Below are 23,332 nucleotides of genomic sequence, written 5' to 3'. Positions count from 1 at the left end.
CTCATACCCAGCTACTTGAAAGTTGCTCCCAGGATCTTCTCTCTCACAACCCCCTGATGCACAGAGCTGTTCCGCTCATAAATCAGTAGTAGAAGAACGAAGAAGGGAGGAAAGCCTGGAGCATCTTGAGGATAACACTGTAAAGCCTTCTCAGGTCTGAGTTAGGTTTTTCAGGGTAAGATCCAGAGAGATTATAAGGCACCTCAAAACCTGAAATGTGACCCCAGCAAGCTGAGTCAGAGAACAGAGTGAGATGCTCGGCTCCTGCTGCACTGACCAGGGAGCATTGGATGCCTGCAAGAGGGGAGACACAGACTTACATCCTGAGCTAGGAAGATGTCTGGAATGAGCTGCAAGGAGATGGGAACCAAACACAGGTTCTTCTCTCCAGAGCTTGAATACCTGGCCTCATGGGCTGTGATATGGACCTCTCTGTGAATAAGGGCAGGGATCAGCCTCATAAAGAGTCAGCACAGAGGGAACTGATGACATGAACCATTGCAGGCAACTGGAAACCAGCTGCAGGAAAGCTCAGGACCTTAACCCAGGGGTCCCAGGTAGCTCAGCAGTTTGTGTGTTAAATGCTGGGCTGTGGGATACCTGGGAGGAGGGATGCTGCACTGGAGACCTTGCTGGGAGCCTGTCAGTGAAGGTCTGAGCGCCAGGAGGGAGAACCTGCACTCTGCAGTCTACCAGGTCACTTTGCTGCAAGGAAGGAGGATTCCAGTTTTGTTCTTGCTGCTGGGCTACTCTGAGGACTCGGTCAGACTGCGGAGTCCGCTCTGCCTTATTTCTGGATCACAGTGGAGTACTGGCAGAGCTGGGCACCTCGCTGCCTAAGCTGAGATACAGATCTACAGGTTGGGTTTATTAGGCTTAGTTTCTGCAGCATGAACATTCTGCATCTCAATGCCCAAATTCCAAAGAAGGCCCCAAACTAACCTCTCTGGATGTTACCCTTAGAAGCCAACTTTCAAGGTCCTGAGAAGTGCTCTGTGGTCTCTCAGTGACTTCAAGCCGTGCAGAACAAGGCATGGCAACTGAGGCAATTCAACAGCTCACAGAAATCCCAAGATCCCAAATTCTTCATCCCTAACCTTAAAAAGAGCAAGCTGCAATGACAGGTTCCCCACAGCTGACGACAGTCTCCTTTAACAATGGGAGTCGGCAATGAACCAGCTACTGGGAACAAGAGGGTCACTGCATACTGGCAGATATGGCTCGAGCATTCCGAGGGCATCACTCTGCCCTCAGGCATGAAGCAGGGCTCCCTTTAGCATCCGTTCTTTCAGTGGGAGCTGGGTTCGTAGTTTGAGACGCTTTTTAGCTCACATGGTGAATGACACAAAATGAACACGTTTATGCTGCTGGCAGTGCACTAACAGAAGACGTCTGCTCCGGATGGGTGACAATCACCTGCTTAGCATTTGAGTCTCTACAAGTAATTCTCTACACCAGCTATAAGGCATTAGGCAAATGCTTATTTTGTGGACAACAGATGCAAGTTACAGTGTTTCTGCTAGTAGTAATTGAATGTCTTGTCTTTAACTGTTATGGAGGATCAATGAGAAATGTAAATGAAACATTTTAAGTATAAAAAGTGTTTCTGTTTTTTTTTTTTTTTTTAAAAGAAATGTTACAGATCTCAATTTCCATTAGAAATCCAGCAGTTTGGCAGGGTGAGTCAAATCCTGCTCCCACTGCTGTCAAAAACCCCGCTGACTTCAGTGGGAGGAGGGTAAGACACAATGGAGGAGCCTATCTCAATAAGGTATGTACACATGAATCCCAGAATGGAAAAGACATGAGGTATGATTAAATGCGTAGGTTTTGATAAAACTGGAGCTTGTCTCTTTTTTTCTGAGGGATGTGGGGCATCAGTAAACAGCTTAATGCTGAAGAAAGCACAGACTTCCTATGGATATCTTGGAGCATCTGCTTCTCATCAGGCTGAAGTACTCATGGTTTGGGGTAAAGCCTAGTTCTGGTCAGGCTTCAGCTGAAGTGTGCCAAGGGAACGTCTTGCTGGCCATCTTTCTTCTGCTCCCTGCACCCCGTTACAAGACACACACACACATACGGGTCTGTTCCCCAAAACCACATCATGGCCAAGCCCTGGGGCTGGTTTCCCCACCAGAACATCAGAGAGAAGCACCAAATTTAGGACCTACGCTTATAAAACGCTAATTTATGCTCTCATAATGCTTTTTGTGCACATATCCAGAATGCTACACTTTATCCAGTGAGGCAAATGGTGCATGAAACAGAAACAGAACAAACCAACAAACTGAAAAACCAGATGGGCAGAGTTGGAGAGCAGAGCTCTGGCTAAAAGATGGGAGGGAAAGGGTGTGAGCAGACATCACTCCGGTTGGGACTGATAACAACAGGCACTGCTGCTCTAAAAGAGCAGAGCTTATGGCTGAAGAGTTAAGGATAATCAAGGAACAATGCAATTCATGGGTGGAAGAGGGGAAACAAATTAATTGTGATGAATTCCTATGAGCAGTGCTCTGGTACAGTCTTACACACAATTAACACAGACTCAGCGCTGATCTGATAATGCAGTACTGGGGGACAGAGTGACAGGAAAACGGGTCTATTTTCTAACAGTATTTTCAGTACTGGATAATCATTACTGGATTTGATTTGAGTGAACTCACAAAAGATGGGATAGATAACAGAACGGATGGTTGCGATTTTGGTGTGTAGCAAACAGGGGTGTCTTCAGGAGGTGAACTTCAGCGGCCTTCGGCACTGCCTCATGATTGTACCCAGTCATAGATGACCAAGGGAATGCTCACTAGGGAAAACAATATCCCCAGTGCCAAGAAAAGAGAAGCCTGCAACAGAAAGGAGAGGAAATTAATGAATTACAAGAAAGGACAATTAATTCAACTATGTTAACTTAAGGAGATTTACAAGGTGTGGTATCAAAGCTATCAGCTAAAATGGAATAGCACTTCTGGTAGAGACAAGACCCACAGATAATTAAAGAGATTAGCATCATTAATAATTACTTGCTGAACACCAAGACCAATTTTTTTCTCCCTTCAATTCATTTCTTAAATACTGATCATCCCTGAAGAGAATGAAGTGAGATTGTTCTGCTCTTTGCAAAGCCTCACAGAAATAGGTATACTCTTCCCACTAGAAGAGTCCAATACATGTCCAGTATGTGTCCACTGAAGTTCAGCCCTTTTGTCTTTGAGTCTGTGGATGGATCCACAAGTGAGACACGACTGTCTGCTCAGAGCAGGAAGGTCTGACCTTACAATGATTCCAGCGCACACTGTTAGACTGGGAATACATGGGAGTGTTGCATCTTTTCAGCTACAGCTCCAATCTTTCCAAGGCCATTCCCATTTGCTCATGCATGCCATAGGGCTAGCATGTTAGCTGGCTGCTTCTGCTGGAAGCACCGTAGGTCTGACTCAGGTCCATTAAAACCATGTGGAACACCACATAGTGCTTTGCATGCTTTCTGGAACAACACACAGAAATGGAGGAAGCTTGCTGGGCTGAAAGGTTTGCTGAAGCGGGCTGGAAGGGTATCTGTACCCTGCTGACAGCTATAGCTGCTGCGTGTGAGCCCCTAGCCCCACAGGGAAGGGTCCCCCAGCACACAAGGTGCGCGCCGTGGTATGGCCCCTTCACAAGGAGACCTGCAGGGTGAGCAAAGGGGAAGGGCAAGAAGCACAGGTCCTAACTGACTGAAGTAAGGAGGGAAAGTAATGTCAACCAGCTCACACATATGTTCACATTAGGTACACTTTGCATCTAGCACGTTACAAGCAATGACAAGACGAAGGAGTTGTGCTGGAGACCTCATAGCAGCCTTCCAGTATCTGAAGGGGGGCTATAGGGATGCTGGGGAGGGGCTATTCATCAGGGACTGTAGTGACAGGACAAGGGGTAATGGGTTAAAACTTAAACAGGGGAAGTTTAGATTGGATATAAGGAAGAAATTCTTTACTGTGAGGGTGGTGAGGCACTGGAATGGGTTGCCCAGGGAAGCTGTGAATGCTCCATCCCTGGCGGTGTCCAAGGCCAGGTTGGATGAGGCCTTGGGTGACATGGTTTAGTGTGAGGTGTCCCTGCCCATGGCAGGGGGGTTGGAACTAGATGATCTTAAGGTCCTTTCCAACCCTAACTCTTCTATGATTCTATGATGGGAAAGGAATGCATACCCAAATCCTCTGAGTCAACTTTGATCCATCCTGCTGTTTAATTTTTAAATACAACGATGAAGGAAGAATGAAAATCAGCATGTTGGCAGAAGTGACCCCTGCAAAATTCAAATACATGAGTCTTGTTAGCTGTCAGCCACAGCTAATTATTGTGTTGCTGATTAGCAACAGACTTTTATTAGTAGTACAAAACCAGGATACTGTACCTACAACTCCGAAAATATCCTTCATGGTTGGGATAAAAATGACTAGCAGGTTGATGATAACCAAAAGAACAACAGTAACCAAAACATGGCGGCATAAGTCAAATTTTGTTTTTCTAGCCAGCTCAAATAACGATGAACGCACCTGTAGGAAGAGAGAGAAACAGTTCTCTGTCAGGAATATTCTACAAGCCAATTCAAAGCTTGCCGTGTTTATTTTAACAGGCTCTTCATGTGCCAACAAGTTCTGCATAGACCTGTCAGAAACTCAGGGGTCTCTGATGCAACATCCTTTGAAAAAATCCTTAAAATCAATCTGGTATTTCAAAACTATAGGTATATATGCATCTGCAGCAGGATATTCCTCTCTTTCCAACATGCCTTTGGGATCCTTCTGCACTTAAAAATGAACTTCACCCCTGAGCCTGCTCCAGTGAAGTCATGTGAAATAAAAGAAGGCACTTGTGGATTCAATTTAAAACAGATTTAAGACCAAAAAGCGATTAATTTGTTTCCTGCAGGGAGAACTTCTCTAGAAGTTGGTGGGAGTCTGGTGTGGGAAAAGACAGATCCAGGCTCAAGCCCCTTCTGTAGCTGTCACATCACTGTCTCAGCAACTGCTGATCTGTGGTTTGAAGTAACGCACCGTGTACAGCTGTTACCGACTGCCAAACCGTGTGGAGCTTCTTTACTTACAGTGAAAAACAGCACTGGCACTGTGAGTATCACTGCAACGATCACAGCCAAGCGCACGGTCAGGATGAGGATGTCATCTTTGCTCTGGTACTTGTGAAGCAGATCTGACTGCACAGCGTCTATGGGAAAGACAGTTAAGGTAAGTGTGTGCTAGCAAACAGGCAATTTGTTCACAAAAATCATTGCTTAACAACAGCCTTCTTGAAAAACAAGTGATTTATCTGCGAACAAAAAGAGTATGGAATGAAACATTCTTGAGTTAAAACAGTGCTTTGAACCAAATCCCAATGATCCCATTATTCCAGATTAATCCTTTGGAGGCCTGATTTAGGAATGCATCTTAATTCAAGACAGCACATGCCTAAGTCTAAGGTAATTTTCACTGTAGGAAAGACAACAGTGAGACATACACAAAAGCTTGCTTACACTTATACATATATGAAAAAATAAGTAAAGTGAAATAAGCTATTTCTAATTAGTTCTGTGGGCTTTTTTTCTTTTTAAGTTTCAAATGATATAAAAATAACCACATGCACTGCAACTGCTGAACTTAATATAAACCACAAGGTTTTGAGCTAAATTAATCTAAACAGCAAATAAACCTCCAGTGAAAAGCAGTGTCCCTGTTCTCAGCCAAGAACAAAGCCTATCTGGGGTCAGCTGTCAGTGGGATGCTCTGACATTTGCACTCAAATCCCTCAGCAGCAACTCTGAGGGCTGCCCTGATGGTTTCCTCCCTTGAACATGCCATCCCCCAGCAGTGCCTGCAGCTTGGCCCCAGCAGCCGACATAAATCACGGGGGGTGCCTAATGTGCAGGCACTGGCAGTGTTTTAACACAACCTCCTGCAAAAATGGTTCCTTGCAGCTGTGGTAAATAGCACAGAACGGTTCTGTGTGTGCTAACCAGCAGGAAAACCAAGTTGCTGAGGGACCTATGTGTTTGCTTTGCAACTTTCAAATATCTAGGAGCAATAACCTAAGGGGGCAGCAGTTAAGCACACCACAAAACATACTCGCTGCCCCGTTTTAGGCTCATGTTTTGTTTCTGACTGCTAATCTTAGAAAGCTGCTGGTAAAACGTAACAGCTCTTAAAGCAAAGTCCTTAAAGTGAGCTCGGCAGCCACATCTAATTTAAAAGCTTTGGCACTTGGTAAACCTCATGTGCTCCTGGAGGCAGAGGGATCTGTCCTGTGGTGAAATGCCTGCGCTCCCCCCAGGACACCCTTCTGGTGAGAGGTCAACACCACCTACACAGGTCAACACCACCTACACAGTGCTTGAATCCCCACCAGGAGAAAGAAAACACTCTCCCACCTCCCTGCAGATTAGGAGTGGGGTTTTCAAGCCGGGCACATGCACAGCTTCTGCAACACAGAGCTTACTCTGCTCCTGTAAGCACAGACTGCAACTTCTGTACCGCTCACGGACTGCAGCCAGGTAGGAAGTGAAGGGCAAGGCTTACAGTTGAAGGTCTGTTTTCCTTTCAGCTAGATACACCACAGAGCCCAACCACACTGTGACCTTTTAGGGGAAGAAAAACACCTCTTTTCTGTAATTCTGCAATGTAAATATAGTCATCACTGCAACACTTTCGAGAACACAGCAAACAGACAAGTACTACTGGTGTAAAGAAGAAATGGCCACAATAAAAAATGTTCTTATCCAGGTAAGGGTAGAGAAGAGGGTTAGAAAACTGTAAGTGAACATATGAAAGGTAAGGTCTCGTCAGTCTAAAGGGGAAGAAGGATCAAAGTAGAGGAATTCTGTATTCCCTCAGTGTGTTCTTTGCTGCCTGCCATGGCACTGACCATTGCAGAAGCCACAGCAGAGCCGCACAGCTTCCACCCGCACGCTCTTGGTGCTGGGAAGCGGGGATGCCTGACATGGGGAGAGGCACACGAGACACCCAGGGATTCCTCCGCCATTCCCCCTCGGGGGGGCCAGAAGGACGCAGCCCCTACCTCCTCCATGGACTCCAGACCCTCGTCCTTGAGGGGTGTGGGAGATTCCCAGAGAGGAGCGCCACGGATCTGCCTCCTCAGATCCCTGGGGCAATCACATCAGAATCTCCTCCCTGCCAAAGCGAAGGGGTCCGTGCTGATTTACACCCACTTGCTCCCCGGGGCTGCTAATTTGATCCGCTTCTACAAAAACGTGTTAGATGGGAGCAGTTGGATGAGAACGGCTGTTGTGGTTGTCACTTGCAGAGGGTTTGCGGTTGTATTGGGAAAGTTAGAACAGATGACCTCAAGTTACTTCAATGCATGCAGACTCAAGGCCTCATCATCGGAATGAAAGAAAACAATTATGAGACAGATACACCTTTGGGGAGAAAAAAAAGCCACATTTCGTATTTGCTTATTTGCTTTCTCTTGCAACACGTGGCTCACAAGGAGCGGTATCAAGGAGGAGATCGTAACAAAAAGGTTATTTGGAATAGGGTGGAGAAGACTCATGACCTATTGGTGACTCTGAAGTAAAAGGCAAACATCAACTTTGTCATCTGTCTTGTAACCCCTTAATGGCTCATGGAAAAAAGACACTACTACTCAACATTCCTGTTATACTGGGACAGGGGAGTAGCTTCCTGGGCAACACTCATATTTTATCCTGCTTTACTTAATACTTTTGCCTTTAGGGGATACATGTTGTATCCTTTAGTGATACAACGTAATTTGTTTATGACTTGATATGCGTGAAAAGAGAGAGGGTGCAAGTCTCAAACACTGAAATAACCATCCTATGGCAGCTGAGCTGGGACAACTCTCAAAGCTTCCCCATCTTCACTGCCAGTTTATTTAATCAAGGCTTGGAGGGGTCAGCTCTAGGGATGCAGGGAAAACATTTGGTCCTTCACCTCTATGATAAAAGCGTCAATAAGGACATAAAAAAGCTGTGATGGCTAATTTGATACTCATTTCCTAGGACCTGCTCTCAGATCTGTCTCATTTTATGCAGATACGCCATGCTTCAATCACTTCCAGTGCACACAACATTCATTTGAGGACCTCAGAATGAAAATCTTAGTGGGGCCCAGCTAATCCCCAATGCTGTTAAACCAATCTCTCCCTCGTGTTCTGAATATGCCTTTTGCAAATAATACGTTCACTTGTGCTTTTCATCTATAGGGGAAAAAGAGGAAAAGATTTGTATCTCCAATATGAAAACGTCAAGGAAAATTATTTGAGTATTTTAATGCAACTAGATGGGACTTTTCTCTCCAGCTGGGATACGCTATTGATTTCACATGTATTCCCTTTCTACTTTGATCAGTAAAGAACTGCATACTTACCGTAGAAAGTCAAATAGCCAAATATGGCAGTCATAAAGTACATCACAAACATGGCAAAAAATGAGATATTTGAAACCAACTGCATTTTTTTCTGTGAACGGCTGGAGAAAGAAGAAAAGAAGGAGAACACATAAAAATGGTTAGGCTGGATTTTTCAATGGCTGTTTAAAAATTTATTAAGCCTCTGCATAAAAGTGGTAATTCAGGAGAGACTTATGAATGCATTTGCATTTAAAACAGGAATTCATTGACAGCTGCACAAGAAAGAGAAGGACTGGGGAAATGGACCCTCCTTGGGGTTTAGGTCAAGAGATGGCGAGCCCACTCTGTGGCTCTGCTCCCAGGCCATACCCTCTTAAACAGTGAAGAGTTGAAGCTGGTTAGAGACGGATGGCCCTTAAACACTTCAGTAATTAAATAAACAGGTCAAAATCAAGTAGAAGTGAAATTATACAGAGGGGACAGAAACACATTCTGAATGTTTGCAGAGCAACATTTGTGTCCCTATGGGTAGCAAATCATGAACGCATGCAGACCACTGTGGACCCATAAAATAGGTTAAATGCAAACATTTCATTTTTAGATATTTGTTCTGAAATATTCACACTCCAGTACCTAAACTTGACTTAAATTCCCACAGGGATGCCCTAAATAGGCCCCTGGGAACCTGCTGAAGACACCTGACACTCCAACCACCCAGCAAGTGGCTGGGACCTGAGGGCATCCATGGATCTGACTGACCCAACCTCTCCCCCGGAGCCACCAGCAGTGTCACAGCAGGGCCAGCTGCCAGGTCCCCACAGCCCTGCCTAGTGCAGGCGTCAGTGAGACAGCCATACTGGCAAAGGTCTTTTAGTACAGGGGAGGCTGAAAGCACTTTGTTTTTCCTGCTACCACAACACATTTTTAGTTGCACTGGAACAAACACCATCAGCTGAACACACACCTCTCTCCAGTGCCAAATAACAACCGGCACGACTTGGCTCTCCCCATCAGGATGCCGTGTACTTCCAGAGAAAACTCCCAAAGTATTGCATTATCCTCAGGCTCCCTCCCTGCGCCCCAGCGGCACGCCTGGGGGCCCCGTTTCCTATCTGCCAGCCACGCTTGTTGGCTTGTTGGGTGTTATTAAAGCACATCTCCTGTGAATGGCAGCAATGACTCAGAGCACCTCTGAGCTAAAGTTTTCCATGTAAAGCAGTTCAAAACAATTAAGAGGGGAAAATAAAAGAAGAGGAAGGCTTACTCTTTAAGTTCGCTGTAAATCGGGAGGACTGACGGGTGGCACACAAACGCAAAAGCAATGGTGGGCAAAGCGTACACCGTCTGTTCAGAGAGAATTTCAGAGAACAAGTTAAGAAGCATTTCCCTCAGTGGAGTGAAGACACAATCCGTGTTCAACTACCTCAGCTCCCGCCTCTCTGGACTCTTCAACCCAACGCTGAGAGCCTTCAGAAGAGGCAGAAGACCTGTCAATTGGCACGTGTTTAATGAAGCATGGAAAGCAGCACGCTCTCAAAGGGAGGACAAAGCCTTCTCCTTGGTCGTGCCAGCACAGTGCTGAGTCTGCTTGCAGAGCGCAGCGCTGGATGCCACGCGGCCGCTGGCTTTGCTCCCTGGGATGGGTTTCCCTGCCCAGCTACTGCCAGCGCTACTAGAACAGTGTCACGCGTACAAGGGATGTATGGCGGGTCACCGCCACGCTACCCTGCCTTGGCATGGAGAGGGGTGCGCACCCGTGGTGCTAAGGCTGAAGTCCTGAAGAGGAAGCCCATATCCAGACTGTAAGAAAAGAGAACAGGAATGCAGAACTTACAAATAAATGGATATTTCAAGGTACCAGACTGAGTCCCTTCATTTCCCAGGCCAACAAAAGGGCTAGGAGGGCTGTGGAGGGAGCATGCTTTTCCTTGGGGAAAGAGAGAGACCGTTACGTCACCAGGAAGTGCAGGAGGCCTCTGGGGGGGACCTCACCCCCTTCTCCACCAAAAACCTGAGTGGGTTTCAGTCCTCAGCACACAGCCAAGTTTCACAAATGATCTCAGTGCCCAAGCACTTCCATTCTCCCCTGGGAATGGGTATGAACACAGATCGCATGAAAAACAGGTCCTCCTGCAAGGACAAAATGAGTCTATCCCTACATGCAGCTCCACCCAGCCCTCTGAGATCTACTCGTGCTGGTCACAGGCATCCCCTTCCCACAGAAGCCATCCTGGGGTATGCCGCAGGCCTGACACATCCAGTAAATACGCTGGTCTCTTTCTAGCCATCCTGCCTCATCCAGGCCTGTGCTGCCTCCTCTTCCTCACTCATAGCATGCTCTGTGAGGATGCTCAGAAGTTGCCTGGATGTAATACTGGACAACCGGCTCTAGGCAGTACTGCTTGAGCAGGGAGTTTGGACCGGATGATGGCCCTCCAAAGGTCCCTGCTAACATCAGCCACCCTCTGATTCTGTGAAACTGTCTCCTCTCACACACCAAAGTCGCCCAAATGATTGGCAAACTGTTGGCTCCAAGGGCAGATCTCTAGAGTTCAGCTCAAGCACACCCAGTTCAGGTGAACTGATACTTCCCATGTGCCTCCACTGACTCCAAGTCAAATGCTGACACTGTAGGAGACTACGTATACATATATAGTATAGACTGTATATACATATGTAGGCAATGTAGGTATATACCTACACCTATGCTGCTATTGCACTCCAGGTTAACGAATTCTTAGTCCATCACACTGCATCTGGGCTCATTGCTACCCCTAACTAAAGAAAAGCGCTCGGGTTGGCTTCTTCAATTGAAGCTGGTAGGATTAATTTAGAAAACATGAAATTTTGCATGCATATGCTATACGCATGCATTCCCTATGGATGCGCTTGCAGCACCTTGGGGACCTACCCTGCTGGATAAGGTGCTGTTTAATGAGCACTGCGCCCTGGCACAGCTGGCAGGAGCAATCCTCCTGCTCCCACAGCTACAGCCAGTTGCTGTTTCACATTCTCTTGGCACAGCTTTTCCTGCAGCTGTGTGGTGATGAAGGAAAGCATCCAGCTGAAAGGCAATCAAATTTCTGCTGGATTAGCTTTCAACTATATCCTTTTTGCAATCCAGTTCACTGTATGTCTACAGAAACATGTACCCTGTCACAAAGGAGTGGTTTGTCTGCAGAAGGACAGAGGGATAACTTCTGGGCTTTGGATGCAGGAATGGCTTACTCAGCCTCTGCTCTACTACAGCCTAAAGGCGCAATTCCAGCATGGACAGTGAGAAGCAGTGGAAAGGAAAAATCTCCCAAAGAAAGCATTAGTTGTCTGGTGGTAGCTTGGGCTCACAGCCTTGGCACATCTACTACCGGAGGAGAGCTAGATGGCACGGAGGGACGTTCAACATGGCATCTCCTTAAGACTGGGCAAGAAGCACGAGTGGAAGCATGGAGAATCAGGCCCAGCGTGATGCTGAGCAGACTAAGAACACGAGGTATAGGTGCATATGTTATGTGAATTAATAATAAGTATTATAAAAAGAAACATACCTTGGAATTAAAGATAACATACTTTGGCTTACACATATTGTCATATGCTGAGCTATTTGATAGGCTAGATGATGTTGCATTTAGCTCCACTCCACCACAGGGAATTTGAAACTTCTTGTAAATAACCTAGAATAAGAGTGGAAGACAGGTAATTGCTAAAAATAATAATAAAAAGCAAACTAAAATCAAAACATGAGGGAAATTGTGAGTACCCTATCAAGTGACTGTCACCCAATGAAGAAAGCAAGCTGAACTTACCACTACCAGGAAAAATACCATGCAGCTTAATGAAAATCCACTGGTATAGCCAAGATACCCTGAAAGAAATGAAAAGGAAATCTCATCAAAATTATTTTCCTTACCCATATCTTGGGTTTTCCTTCTTTTTGCTGCTTCATGAAGTCTGAATGTGTTATACACTTAATAGGTATCGTGAGCTTCTGGGCAGGACAAACCCATGTCCTGCCAGGGTGGGAGTCTCCCATATCTCAAGCCTTGTGGCTTTCAGACAGAGCCGAGCTTTTCTCTGACTGGTTTGACCTCCTGAGGGTCACCTTTATGGCAGTTTAACTACTTTTACTTTTGAAAGGGCCTGTGATAATTGAAAGAAACCTGAAAATGCGCAACTGCAATCAGAATGTGACCCAGATTCCCTGACACGAGCCACGTCAGCTGAATGTAGGCTATTTTCTGGGAAGGAAGATCCCAACAGGACTTCAGTGCCAAAACTTGTTACATGGTCTTAAAAAGTACATTGTGTACCTACTGGCATCTCCATGGACTCAAACACATCTGAAAAATGCAATCCTTAATACACATCTTCAAAGCCCAGTGCCTCCAATTAACCTCACCACTAAAAATTTCGATGCTGATCGAAAAACAAGTTATTTTTTGTAATCTCACAATTTGTGAACTTATTTTTACAGGGCACACATAAACCAGAGCTGCTTTATGAAATGAAGACCCTCTTAACTGTAACTTTAGCAGTAAATTTCCACAGCTGTATGGAGGAAGCTGGTCTATACCAAGTTCAACCACTGTGACAATTTAGGCTTACTTGTTCCAAGATGCTTAAACACAGCTTATTCCTGGACCAGGGAGGCTGCTTAGATTACAATGAGAGCATTTATTTTTTATTCTAGTTGAGTTGCCAGTGTGGCTGCCAGTGGCATGATATCTGGGCTCCTTTATTTTATTCCCACAATGACATTTCCATCTTACCTAAGTTCTTAAGGAGACATAAAGGGAGGATTATACCAAACGTCACTGTGACAACAAGAATCCGCCCATCCACGTACCATGCCCTGTATAAAAGAATTGAAAGAACCCATGAGCACACCTTAAATCCTCTGTTTTTTCTCCCACTCAGTCAACCTCTTTGCTGCAGTTACAGAATTACCTTTGGTCTCCTTACCCTACAAGCTCCTACAGAAGGAGAGATGGGGGCCACATCTAAGATCTGTAGACTCATTAAGTATCCAGGCCTTAAAGCATGGCACTGCTCTGACTCAGGTACTGCAGATTTTCATAGTCACCAGGGAAAATGTCACCCTACTGCTGATATCCGTGAGTGGGACTGAGAGGCAGAACAGCACCCTCCCTAACCTGATACCAGCCACCCTGCCAGGAGGAGGAAAGATCATGCAAAGGGCAACACATACGGCTCAGTGGGGCAGGGGGGGGCACCAGATTTGTTTGCTAAACCAGCTGGGCATGTGCTTGGAGCAGCAAACCAGGCTCCTTCAGGCTGGCATGCACTATCCAGCCCAAGCATATATCTCCTGCCAGCCAAGTGCTTTGAATCCTGCTGGAAAGCAAGAAAGCGGAGAAGGGACAGTGTCAGTGACATTCTGCATGACCTATTTCCACTGTTTGGTCCAATTTAGTATGGAGGCCTGAGGAATGGGATCTCTGCTTTCTTTTTGTGTACTACAGCACACCATATAACCCAGTGCAAAGAATATTTATCACTCCTCTTATTAAAGAAGCTGGTAAATGTCATGGAGTGGTTAAGTGGCAGAAACCTATGTATAATATTCTGCTGTTGTCATATGCTAGTACAGAGAATTTCATACTACAGACAGTGCTTCAGGGGCAGAATTCTGTAAGATGCTAAGGACACAGGGAAATGCACGATATCTTAAACATGCATTGTTTCCAATATCTTAGGGTGATGCCTAACTCTAAAAGACTGGATCCTATAATAAGAGGATTGTATAGACCACAATTCTACATGACATCTGGTGTGCAAAGAGAGTGACTACTGATGACTTCACCTTCCATTTCCTATTCATCCTCTTTTCCTTCCCAGACTTGTTTTGGTTTTTATTAACCCCCTGAGATATTCCTATGAAAATCTACTTTGACATATGTAAAGAGTATCCCATACTTAAAAGCTTTTATAAACATATGCTTCAACTTATCTACACAGCATTAAATCCTACAATCTAACCACCAAAATTAATTCAACTTACGAAAAATTTTCTTCTCTTCTCATTAGAAAGTTTATGGCAGAAGGCAGCTCATTTTTGACTATGAAGAGATAGCTCAACATTGCTGGAGGAAGAAGAAAGTCAGTTTAGAAAACAGGTAAGATATTTTGTGGAACAAGTACAGAGAAGCATCCTGAACCTTTTCCCACATCAGTGCCTGATGACAGAAGACCCCAAACTATAATTGACCATAAACTACTGATCATCCACTAATACAGCACATTTAAAAGGCTGGATGCAAAGTGTTAGCCACAGGAATATTGAGGAGCATGAAGATCCCAAGGCGTCACCAAGAGAAGGAGGAACCTGACTGGTTGGTAGCTGTAAAATTAAGACATTTCTGGGTTTTGTTTTTTAATGTCCCTCATCTCCTTTACCTCCAATGTTCTGGAGAGATGTAGATCCGAAGACAAGCATTTTCCCTGGGGTACCGAAGACTTGCTCACCCAGCTTTTCATACACCATGCAGCCTGCATTTAAAGAATGGACGAGAAAGGTAACAAATACACTGGTGACAGCTGCTGGGTTGAAACTCTTACGCTTCCTTTTCAGCAAATCACCCATCTGTGCAGCCATATCTGCCTTTTGCAAGTAAATAGAAAGCTCTCTTGTAATTACTAGGGCTGAAACTTATGTAGGAATGTTGTCTTGACGTCTGTAAATGTTATCATTGGCTACCAGGCACTTTTGAAACTGAAGCTCTTAGTGAAGCTTTTACACCCCTTTAATGAGTCTGTCTATACCTCAGTAACATGTTAAGTTCTGGTATCCCCATCTGGGGATATTAGGTTTGCGTCCCCAATGACAGTGACGTAGAAAGCCTCCTCTCCAGACAGACCTTGGTACAGTAGGATCCACAAGTCAGCACTGGCAGCCTGGCCAAAGCAGACACAGTAACTGCAATTCTGCAATTTGCTTGCTTTGACTAAATGATCCAAATGAGGGCAGCCACTGTTTACAGGATGATTTACAACTTCTAATGAGGAAGCCTTAACTTGCAAATTCTCAGTGTGGTATGTTTTTGGTAAGAGCAGGGAGAGGTGTAAATTATAACTAAAACTTTTCAATATCTGTCAAGCTTGAGAAACCACTCTATTAATTAGTTTGTCTTAAATGTTCTTCTGCTTCGCTGTGATTTAGGCTGAGAAATACTGGACACTGTGAATATGAGAACAGAAAGAGAGAAATATTGCAGATGTTGCACTGTAACAATGATTTTTAAAATGCATCCCATTGTTTAGTTTTCTCCGTATTTCTTTATAGCTGACATTTCTGCTTTGAAACTTGTATAAACAGAAGGTTCGAGCTTAAATGTAACAGCAGCATAGAAACAGGGCTTAGATTCTGAGAACTAAGAGGGCACCAATGTCCACAATTAGGCATATGTACCTAATTTAAACAGGCTGTTGCAACCTATGCTGCGTAATACCTGCTATTATAGTAACTCATGTGTGTCCAAATTACACATTAAAATATTACAGTGCTCTCGTGCACAGGTAATTTTAAAAGTCTAGCTTCAGATACTGTTTCCCAAGGGAAGAGTCTCTCAGATTTCTGAGCACAGTGACACGTAACACTGTAGGTTACTTCCTATTTCTGTGTTTAGAATATATTTTGCCTACAGATACACTTCTCTCTGGAGAAACAGTTCCCTTTTATCCTGTAGGAAGCCTCCCACTGTACCACAAAGGCTATCAGGAATTTCACGCTAACCATTAAGGACAAACTGTATTTCCAGGTAAGCTTCACCATAGGCAAAGATTCATAACATTTCATTTGCAATTGGTTTTGTAATGCAAAGAAACTGTGAGCTGTTCTTTCTAGCTCACTGAAGACAACATTTCATGGTAGCAAAATTCACTCATTATAGTAAGTTTTTCCCTCTGTAGTGACGGTCACACGCTGTTCTCCATTGACATGTCATAAATTCTTGTTAATTCTGGACTTCTGACCCAAAATGTGCTAGGCTTTTCCATTGTGTCAGCAAAGCGATGGAAATTCCATCTTACACAAAGCACCCAGCCTTATATGAGCACTTTTTATCTCTTGCTCTTTACAAGTCTACTGAAATAGTATAATAACATCTTAAATTACCTGTTTCCTTTGAACACACCAACAGGAGATGTATTGAATAAATAGACAGCAGTGTCACTGAAACCAAGAGCAGCCTACAAAAGAACAGAAAATAAAGCTTACTGTAAGAGCTGAGCTCTAACACTGCAGTATTTCATGTCAGGTCATATTCCCGTTGATTCCAAGATATTTTTTTCACTCTTGTGACAATGCAAAAAGCTCTAAAAATACATGTGATTCACTTACTATTCACAGTTTCACCACACCACAGTGCAGGCAGAAAGCCCTGCACACAGAGGGATTCAACCATGTCAGACAGCAGAGCAGCCTGTCAGTGAGTTGTATCTCCCCATATTGAAAGAAGCAAGAATAAAGATGTCTTATCAGATAGGAATTAAGATTCAATCAGAGCAGGGATGAGCCAGGTATGTCCCTCACCACCTACTCTAAAGCTTTTTTTTTCTGGAAGCAGGTAAAAATTTAGAAGGAAAGTCATCTATTTAAGAACTTCCATACCAAATGGAAGCATCTGTTCCCATGTTTCATGTGCTGTCAAAAAGGTGCTCAAATAGTTATGTGCCTCCCAGTGCACAAGCAGGGGGAAGAGGAGGGGAGTTAAGGCTCAACTGGCTTCCCTTGGGAATAAAGGCAGAAACCAAAGGCTTATCCTTTGTTCAGGTGGCGACTGATGTTCCCTCACTGATGCCACTCCTGCTCTGCTGTCATCCACAATTTGACTTCATGTAGAAGAACTGGAGGAAGTAATGACCAAACTGTTTGTGTAGGGAACCTGGCACAAATGATAATTAGTCAGTGCTGGGGGCTAAGTGCATAAAACCACATTTGCTCATTGCTCTGTGTCTTGGAGCCAAGCACCATGTGTGCTTTCCTCTCCAACACTCTGACACACAAAGACCTGATGATGTTTTCATGATGTGTGTGAAGAGCATTCAGACAATCTGCTGGCAATTCCTCTCTTTATTATGACAACTACCCTCAGGACACCAAGAAAAACAAGCCTAAGATTTAACAGAAAACAAGCTGCTGCTATAGATAGGCAGCAACACATTTTTTTCATAGGAAAGAACAGGATAAGAAGCCTCTTCCTCCCATTTTTTTTAATATCTTAGACTAGAAATACTTTAGAGCCAAATAATGACCCACAAGTTTCTTGGGGCCAGAGAAGGGAGAAACATAAAGAGGCGACAGGAGGAACTGCTCTTTTGCCCACAAAGAGTGATGGCTGACAATAACAACACACTCTTCGTACAGCCCAAAGGGTGTTTCTCCTCAAGAAGGTGGAGAAGGGAAGGGAGATTGCACTGGCTGAGGTCACTGCTTCATTTCTCGCGTTCCCTGCAGAGCTGTTACACCCCTGCCTGCCTGCAGGCATGGTGCTCACAGCTCCCCTATGCTCTGTGCTGGGCTGACTCACTCCAGCCCCAAATGGCTCCTGCTCTGCATGCCAGCACGGAGTTTATTTTAATATTAAAAGCTCCCGTTTTTCAGGCACTGAGCTCATGGAGCCTCTGCAGCGGTAAAAATAACACTCCCAAGCAGCCAGGTATTTATCTGATCTGTGGTCCTTAGCTCCCCATAGGGTTCTTGCAGGGACACTTGGCATTTCCATTAGCGCTGTATATAAAACTTGTTTGTGTTAGGGCTGTGGTATGGACAGGAATATTCGTGCCAGAACCGCCCCTTGGATAGGAATGATAATGTCCATGCCACTCGCTCTGCACAAATTCAAAACAGAAGCAGGGGAGCTCGCACTGCAGGCCCAAGAGCACTCCTGTACTTTTCATTCTGCCTGCTTTTAAAGAAGTGCTGGCAGCTATGCAAGCGACCAGCACATACGAAAGTCACCTCCTCCCAGCAGATCCAGAATAAACAGTTTAGGGCAGAGGATTCATACAGTGCTGTGAAGAACAAACTGTTCTGCAGTTGCACTGTTGTTTGCTCCCAGCTGCCATATTTCCAGGTCAGCTGAAACTGGTTGTGCTGTCCCTGGCCTTCTTGTCCAGTCCCAGGCTTTAGAGGCAGAAGACCTGTGAGGCTTGTGCTGTCACCTGCCCTACTGCACAGAACAGCTCCAAACCACACAAGGCATGGGGTGCAGAACAGTGTGGCAGAGCATGGCGTCTGCCAATGCACAGCCTCCCAGAGGGTCTGGTCTGCCCTACGCCTCTGGAGGAGTTGGCTGCGGCTTTATGGCTGCTTCCAGCCAACCCTAGCAGAAGCAGCTGCAGAATGCAGTGTGAAACTTCGGTTGTAGTCTCATACTACACCTCATCTAACAAGGCCCTGTGCCTCAGCAGGGCTTTTCAGACCATGTGCAGTGCCATGGCACGGCAGGATGATCTTGCACTCAGCTGGCCCGTAAGTCTCTGCAGCACCATCCATCACTCTAGTCCTGGCTCTCTAAGATGAAACCACAGGCAGCAATGAGTGCTCCTGCCATCCCTGCCTGGCCTGGCCTATCCCCAACTTCCCAAGCCTTTCGTGCCATCGTTCTGCAGTGAAGTTTTCTCTCCTTTTGCATACAGAAAACAATGCTCTTCTTTGGCTAGGGTGTAGATAGCAACAGCACTGGGATTAAGTTCCTCTCAGTTCCTACCACATTTGTTTTGCCTAGAAATCATGACATTTCGCAATGGCACCAAGTTATGCAAATAGGATGTGAGAGTATATACTCATTGCCATATTTATTTTGCATGTCTTATGCCAAGAGTATAGGATCTGAACCGATTCAGGTATGCATGGCAGCGTATACTTCACACTGCAGGAGCCTAAAAGGTGTGAGAGGAAATCAGGCTGGGTATGCTTTGTTAGTGCTGAAAATGCTCCTTTAGTTTTTCCACCTCTATGTTTCAGGGATGGTGCAAGCCAATACTAGACAAAGCAACACGGAAACTTTCCACATCTGTGCCACTCAAGAACAATGAATTTAAGTGTTTTCTAATGTGCAAAAATGAAAGTATTGCTAGGACTCTAATCACTTGTAACGCAGAAATGGTTCTAAGATCTACCTGTGATAGCGACAACAGAACTATACATGTATGAGAAAGATACACTAAATGAGTGTGAGAAAAAATCTACCACTAATGGACTAGTTTTAACTCTTGAGATTGTCACATGATAAAAGAACATTTAAAGGAGTTCAACTTTCATGCGTAACTGCAGACACCACATCGGGATCCTGTATCCCCAGGCTTCAAAGGGGAAAGCTCTCCTAGCATGGTCAGTTAGGTCCTGCTAGCTTCCTTACCTTTGATCTCAGCAGGCTGGTCTACCTCCAGGCCAACAGATCTAAAGGCATTACAAAGCTAACAAAACCAATTATCCGTTTTTAAATACACACAGTTAATTCTGTGGAGAATAATGCTGTTATTTACCGTATAAAATCTCTACGTTCAGGGTTGGCAGTTTTTTGAACAATGTGGTGGTACAGATCTACACACTCACTACTCAGGCCAAGAGGAGCCCAGTCACCATCACACGATGTTAGAAGTGCCTCTGGTGTTTGCATCACTGGTCTGATCTATTTCACTTAAAAGAAATTGCCTTTTACATCCTTTAGAGCAAACACATTTCACATTTCACTTCACTCTCATGAAAAACTGCTGGAAGAATGAGAAGAGGATGAGATTATAGAAAAGTGGAGCAGGAAGGAGAAGCTGAGCATGCTGCTTGGCTGAGACACTGTTATCACAGAAGAGGTAACATGGTTGAAGAGAAAGAACTTTTTTTTCCTGCTGGCAGCAGTTTTTGTCACCACCAGTCTGTGTGTGCTTGTCAGAGCATCATAGGGAATATCACATACAGGTTAGTGCACTGGGTAAGAGAAAGCAGCAAAACCAAAATCAACTCAGCTGCTTTGCATAAGAAAGACCTAAATTAGAGTCTAGCTACTTTATAGCCTAGCTTAGTGACACCACGATTATGAGACTTTGTACATTCTTGATGTAAATGGATTAAGTCCTTGGATTATTCCTGGATGTTACCCAACCACAGCAAACTGTAAGCTAGCAGCACGGATGTAGCTGTCCGAGCACAAAATCCCAAAGCAGATGGCTATATGTACCACTTTGGCCATCTACTTTGCTATATACAGGGCTCATATTTCCCAAACCCTGAAGAAAACAAAAGTTCAAGATTTTTAGATTTGAAATTTAAGAAATGACACCTCGTAAGAGTAATCTGTAAGCTCAGTAACTGTGTTGAACACTTCTTAAAGATTGCAAATAATTTCATTTCTTCCCTCAATGAACATTTATCACTGAAACCTGCACACAATTCCCAACTGATTTCTTAACAATCACTTTTCACAATGAAACATATCATCCAGAATAACACAGAATAGCACCGTCTTACTCATCCAGTGGCAACATTTCACTCTTAAACTATACTATTCTCCTTTACAGAATGCCTCTTTTTTTGCTGGAGTTAAGTACTCTACCTCAATTCTTTTTTATACTAAAATCTTGGCTATGTTTATGCTTGCTCTCAAAGACTCTCACATAAGAAACTGAAGAAACCGTGGGAGTGAGATGAAAATATTATATGGAACATATAAATGAGTATAAACATTTTTTCATTCTTTTTCTTGGTTTCAAAAAAGCAGTTATTGCATCATGCTTTGATGAAAGCTGTGGAGATCCTGTGACATGACTAAGAACTAGGTACTATCCAATTGCAAGTATTACTACTGAATATTTCTGATGCATGTGTAGCTCATGGACCACAGGAAAACCCCCTGGCTAGGCTCAGTTAGCAAATAACATGGACTTGATTTGCTCTGGCATTACAAGTAGTAGCTTTTCCCCAAAAAAGATTTGACTAAAACAAGTCCAAAACTTGTAGCTAACACTTTCAGGTTTGAATGTTGTATTTGACTACAGATGGAGCGTAAATCCCTCCACTTGATGGCAGCATGCATGTCCTTTGAATGCAGTGAAACTGCACAGAGATCAGCTACTCACCATGCAAATACTTACAGAAAAAGGAGAATTCCTGTGTTGGCCAAGGCAAAAGCGAGACCCAAAATCCCACTGCCCATAATTGCATTGCTGAGATTGAATACAGACATCCCCAGAGAAGTAGTTCCTGGAATCTGGAGAAGACCAACGTGTCAGCAACAGCTTGGAATGAAGCAGGGAAATGCATCTGTGCTTCAAACTCCACATATATTGCAGTGTATCAGATATAAGTAACTACTGGTATAGAAATGACTTAATAAAAATAGGTTTGAAAGAGAAAAAAGTATCTCTGAACACTGTCACAGCTGCACTCTGCTGAAAACTGACATAAATGGTGGAGGCAATATACAACTCATACTACAGTTTCAACCCCATCTTTTGCTATGCCTGTGAAACATCTTAGGTGCTTGATTTATATATTGTAAGGCCATAAGGACCCACTAGGATTTCTGCCTAACACAGGCCAAAGGTATTCCCTTGCCTCAACTTGACCAAAATGTTTGTTTGGGTTATTTTTACTTATTTATTTATCTATTTAAAAGTGCTGAGCACAGACCGTTCCTACAGGAATTTGGATTTCAGTTATAATTGTGAGTGCCCAGCACTTCTGAAGACCGTGTCTAAAGGCCCTTTATATACACAACATATTCACTTTGACAAGGAAAAGAACAGCAAGAGAGACTTACATATTCATCACATTTCTTCTTCTCCAAGTGGCTGTTTGTGAGACTTCTTCTGCTTTCTCGATCCGAAATAAACTTGCTGAAAGAAGCCAGAGGATTTATTTCCAGCAAGTGTTTAGGAAATGTGAACACATTAATTCTGTGAGCAGCATGTGATTACAAAATACGCAACATATAAAAACTGTATGTGAAAAAGAGGTCAGACTCATAATTATTTAATGAGCCAGATTAGGCTTCACTGATACCAGTGTATGTTGGGCATCAATAATGGTAACACGAGCATAAGATCAGAATAAATGTATATATACAGAGTAAGTCTTTTAGAAGATTCAGTAAAGTAACAGCACCAGTTTTGTGGATGGGAAAGAAATCTATCTGCAGACATTAAGAGGAGACACTTCTCCAAGTGTCCTGCAGAGGTGTGTGTGACAGGTATCCCCTGCTCCCAACCCCTGCTCATGTGCTTAGCATTACTAACGCCATTTCACAAGGCGAACAGCCATTCTGTGACTGAGCAGGTCATGTATTCATTCCCTTTCCCTCATAATCAGGCCCTGAAGGTCCTGCGAACCAAGCAGACAAACCAAACAGATGTCTTCTTCCCCTCCCTATCAGCCTCAAGACTCCCGGGCTCCAGTCTGATTACTCCCTTTCCTTGCCAGCCTTGAGTGTCCCAAGGCAACCAGCCCACTGGGCAGTGGTCATGACCCCCTCACAGAACAGGGGACTGTAACAGCACCCAGATTCTATATTGTCTGTAAAACCAAGCAGGTACAAGTCCTGTGTGGGGAACTTGGACGGGAGCTGCTGCTGGGCAGTGACACTCAGGACCCTCAGTGGTCAAGTACACCACCACGGTCCTCTGGTTACTCTGAGGACTGATTGATTTGATTTACTGACTGACTGATATGATTTACAAGTCTAGGTTATGGTTGTTACAGTGATACAGCAAACCATGTATTAAGATTTGATCTGATCTGCATAGAATCCAGGTGATTAGAAATCATTAAGTTAATTGATTCTGCTTGTAGAATCTTGTGCCATTCTAATAATAATTTCTGAGCTACAATAATCATAATATCCTGAGGAAATAAAGCTTTAATTGTAACTACCATTTAGTGCTGTCATCATTCTGCCAAGGATCCCTAACAGACCCTATCTGTTCCCTCTGTGATGGGTGGCACTGCAGCACCC

At 44.3% G+C, this 23,332-nt stretch overlaps 1 protein-coding gene across 1 annotated transcript in view; it reads right to left on the bottom strand.

The window, feature by feature from the left end:
* Nucleotides 1-1,082: 1,082 nt before the first annotated feature.
* The window catches only part of SLC38A1 (solute carrier family 38 member 1), a 37,570-nt gene continuing 15,320 nt past the window's right edge, over nucleotides 1,083-23,332 (bottom strand). The window contains exons 3-16 of the mRNA XM_080634091.1: nucleotides 22,142-22,217; nucleotides 21,474-21,589; nucleotides 16,498-16,571; nucleotides 14,781-14,873; nucleotides 14,386-14,467; nucleotides 13,133-13,215; nucleotides 12,170-12,228; nucleotides 11,912-12,037; nucleotides 9,631-9,710; nucleotides 8,385-8,485; nucleotides 5,090-5,208; nucleotides 4,397-4,538; nucleotides 4,191-4,288; nucleotides 1,083-2,843 (exon numbers count right to left, since the gene is read on the bottom strand). Coding sequence (XP_080490217.1) covers nucleotides 2,763-2,843; nucleotides 4,191-4,288; nucleotides 4,397-4,538; nucleotides 5,090-5,208; nucleotides 8,385-8,485; nucleotides 9,631-9,710; nucleotides 11,912-12,037; nucleotides 12,170-12,228; nucleotides 13,133-13,215; nucleotides 14,386-14,467; nucleotides 14,781-14,873; nucleotides 16,498-16,571; nucleotides 21,474-21,589; nucleotides 22,142-22,217 — 1,330 coding nt within the window. The 3' untranslated portion in view covers nucleotides 1,083-2,762. The remainder of the gene's footprint in view (nucleotides 2,844-4,190; nucleotides 4,289-4,396; nucleotides 4,539-5,089; nucleotides 5,209-8,384; nucleotides 8,486-9,630; nucleotides 9,711-11,911; nucleotides 12,038-12,169; nucleotides 12,229-13,132; nucleotides 13,216-14,385; nucleotides 14,468-14,780; nucleotides 14,874-16,497; nucleotides 16,572-21,473; nucleotides 21,590-22,141; nucleotides 22,218-23,332) is intronic.

This window comes from Psittacula echo (genome assembly GCF_963264785.1).
Source record: "Psittacula echo genome assembly, chromosome: 1".
In the NCBI taxonomy this organism is placed as follows: Eukaryota; Metazoa; Chordata; class Aves; order Psittaciformes; family Psittacidae; genus Psittacula; species Psittacula echo.
Note: the sequence above shows the minus strand (reverse complement) of the source record. Positions and strands in the feature narration are given on the sequence as shown.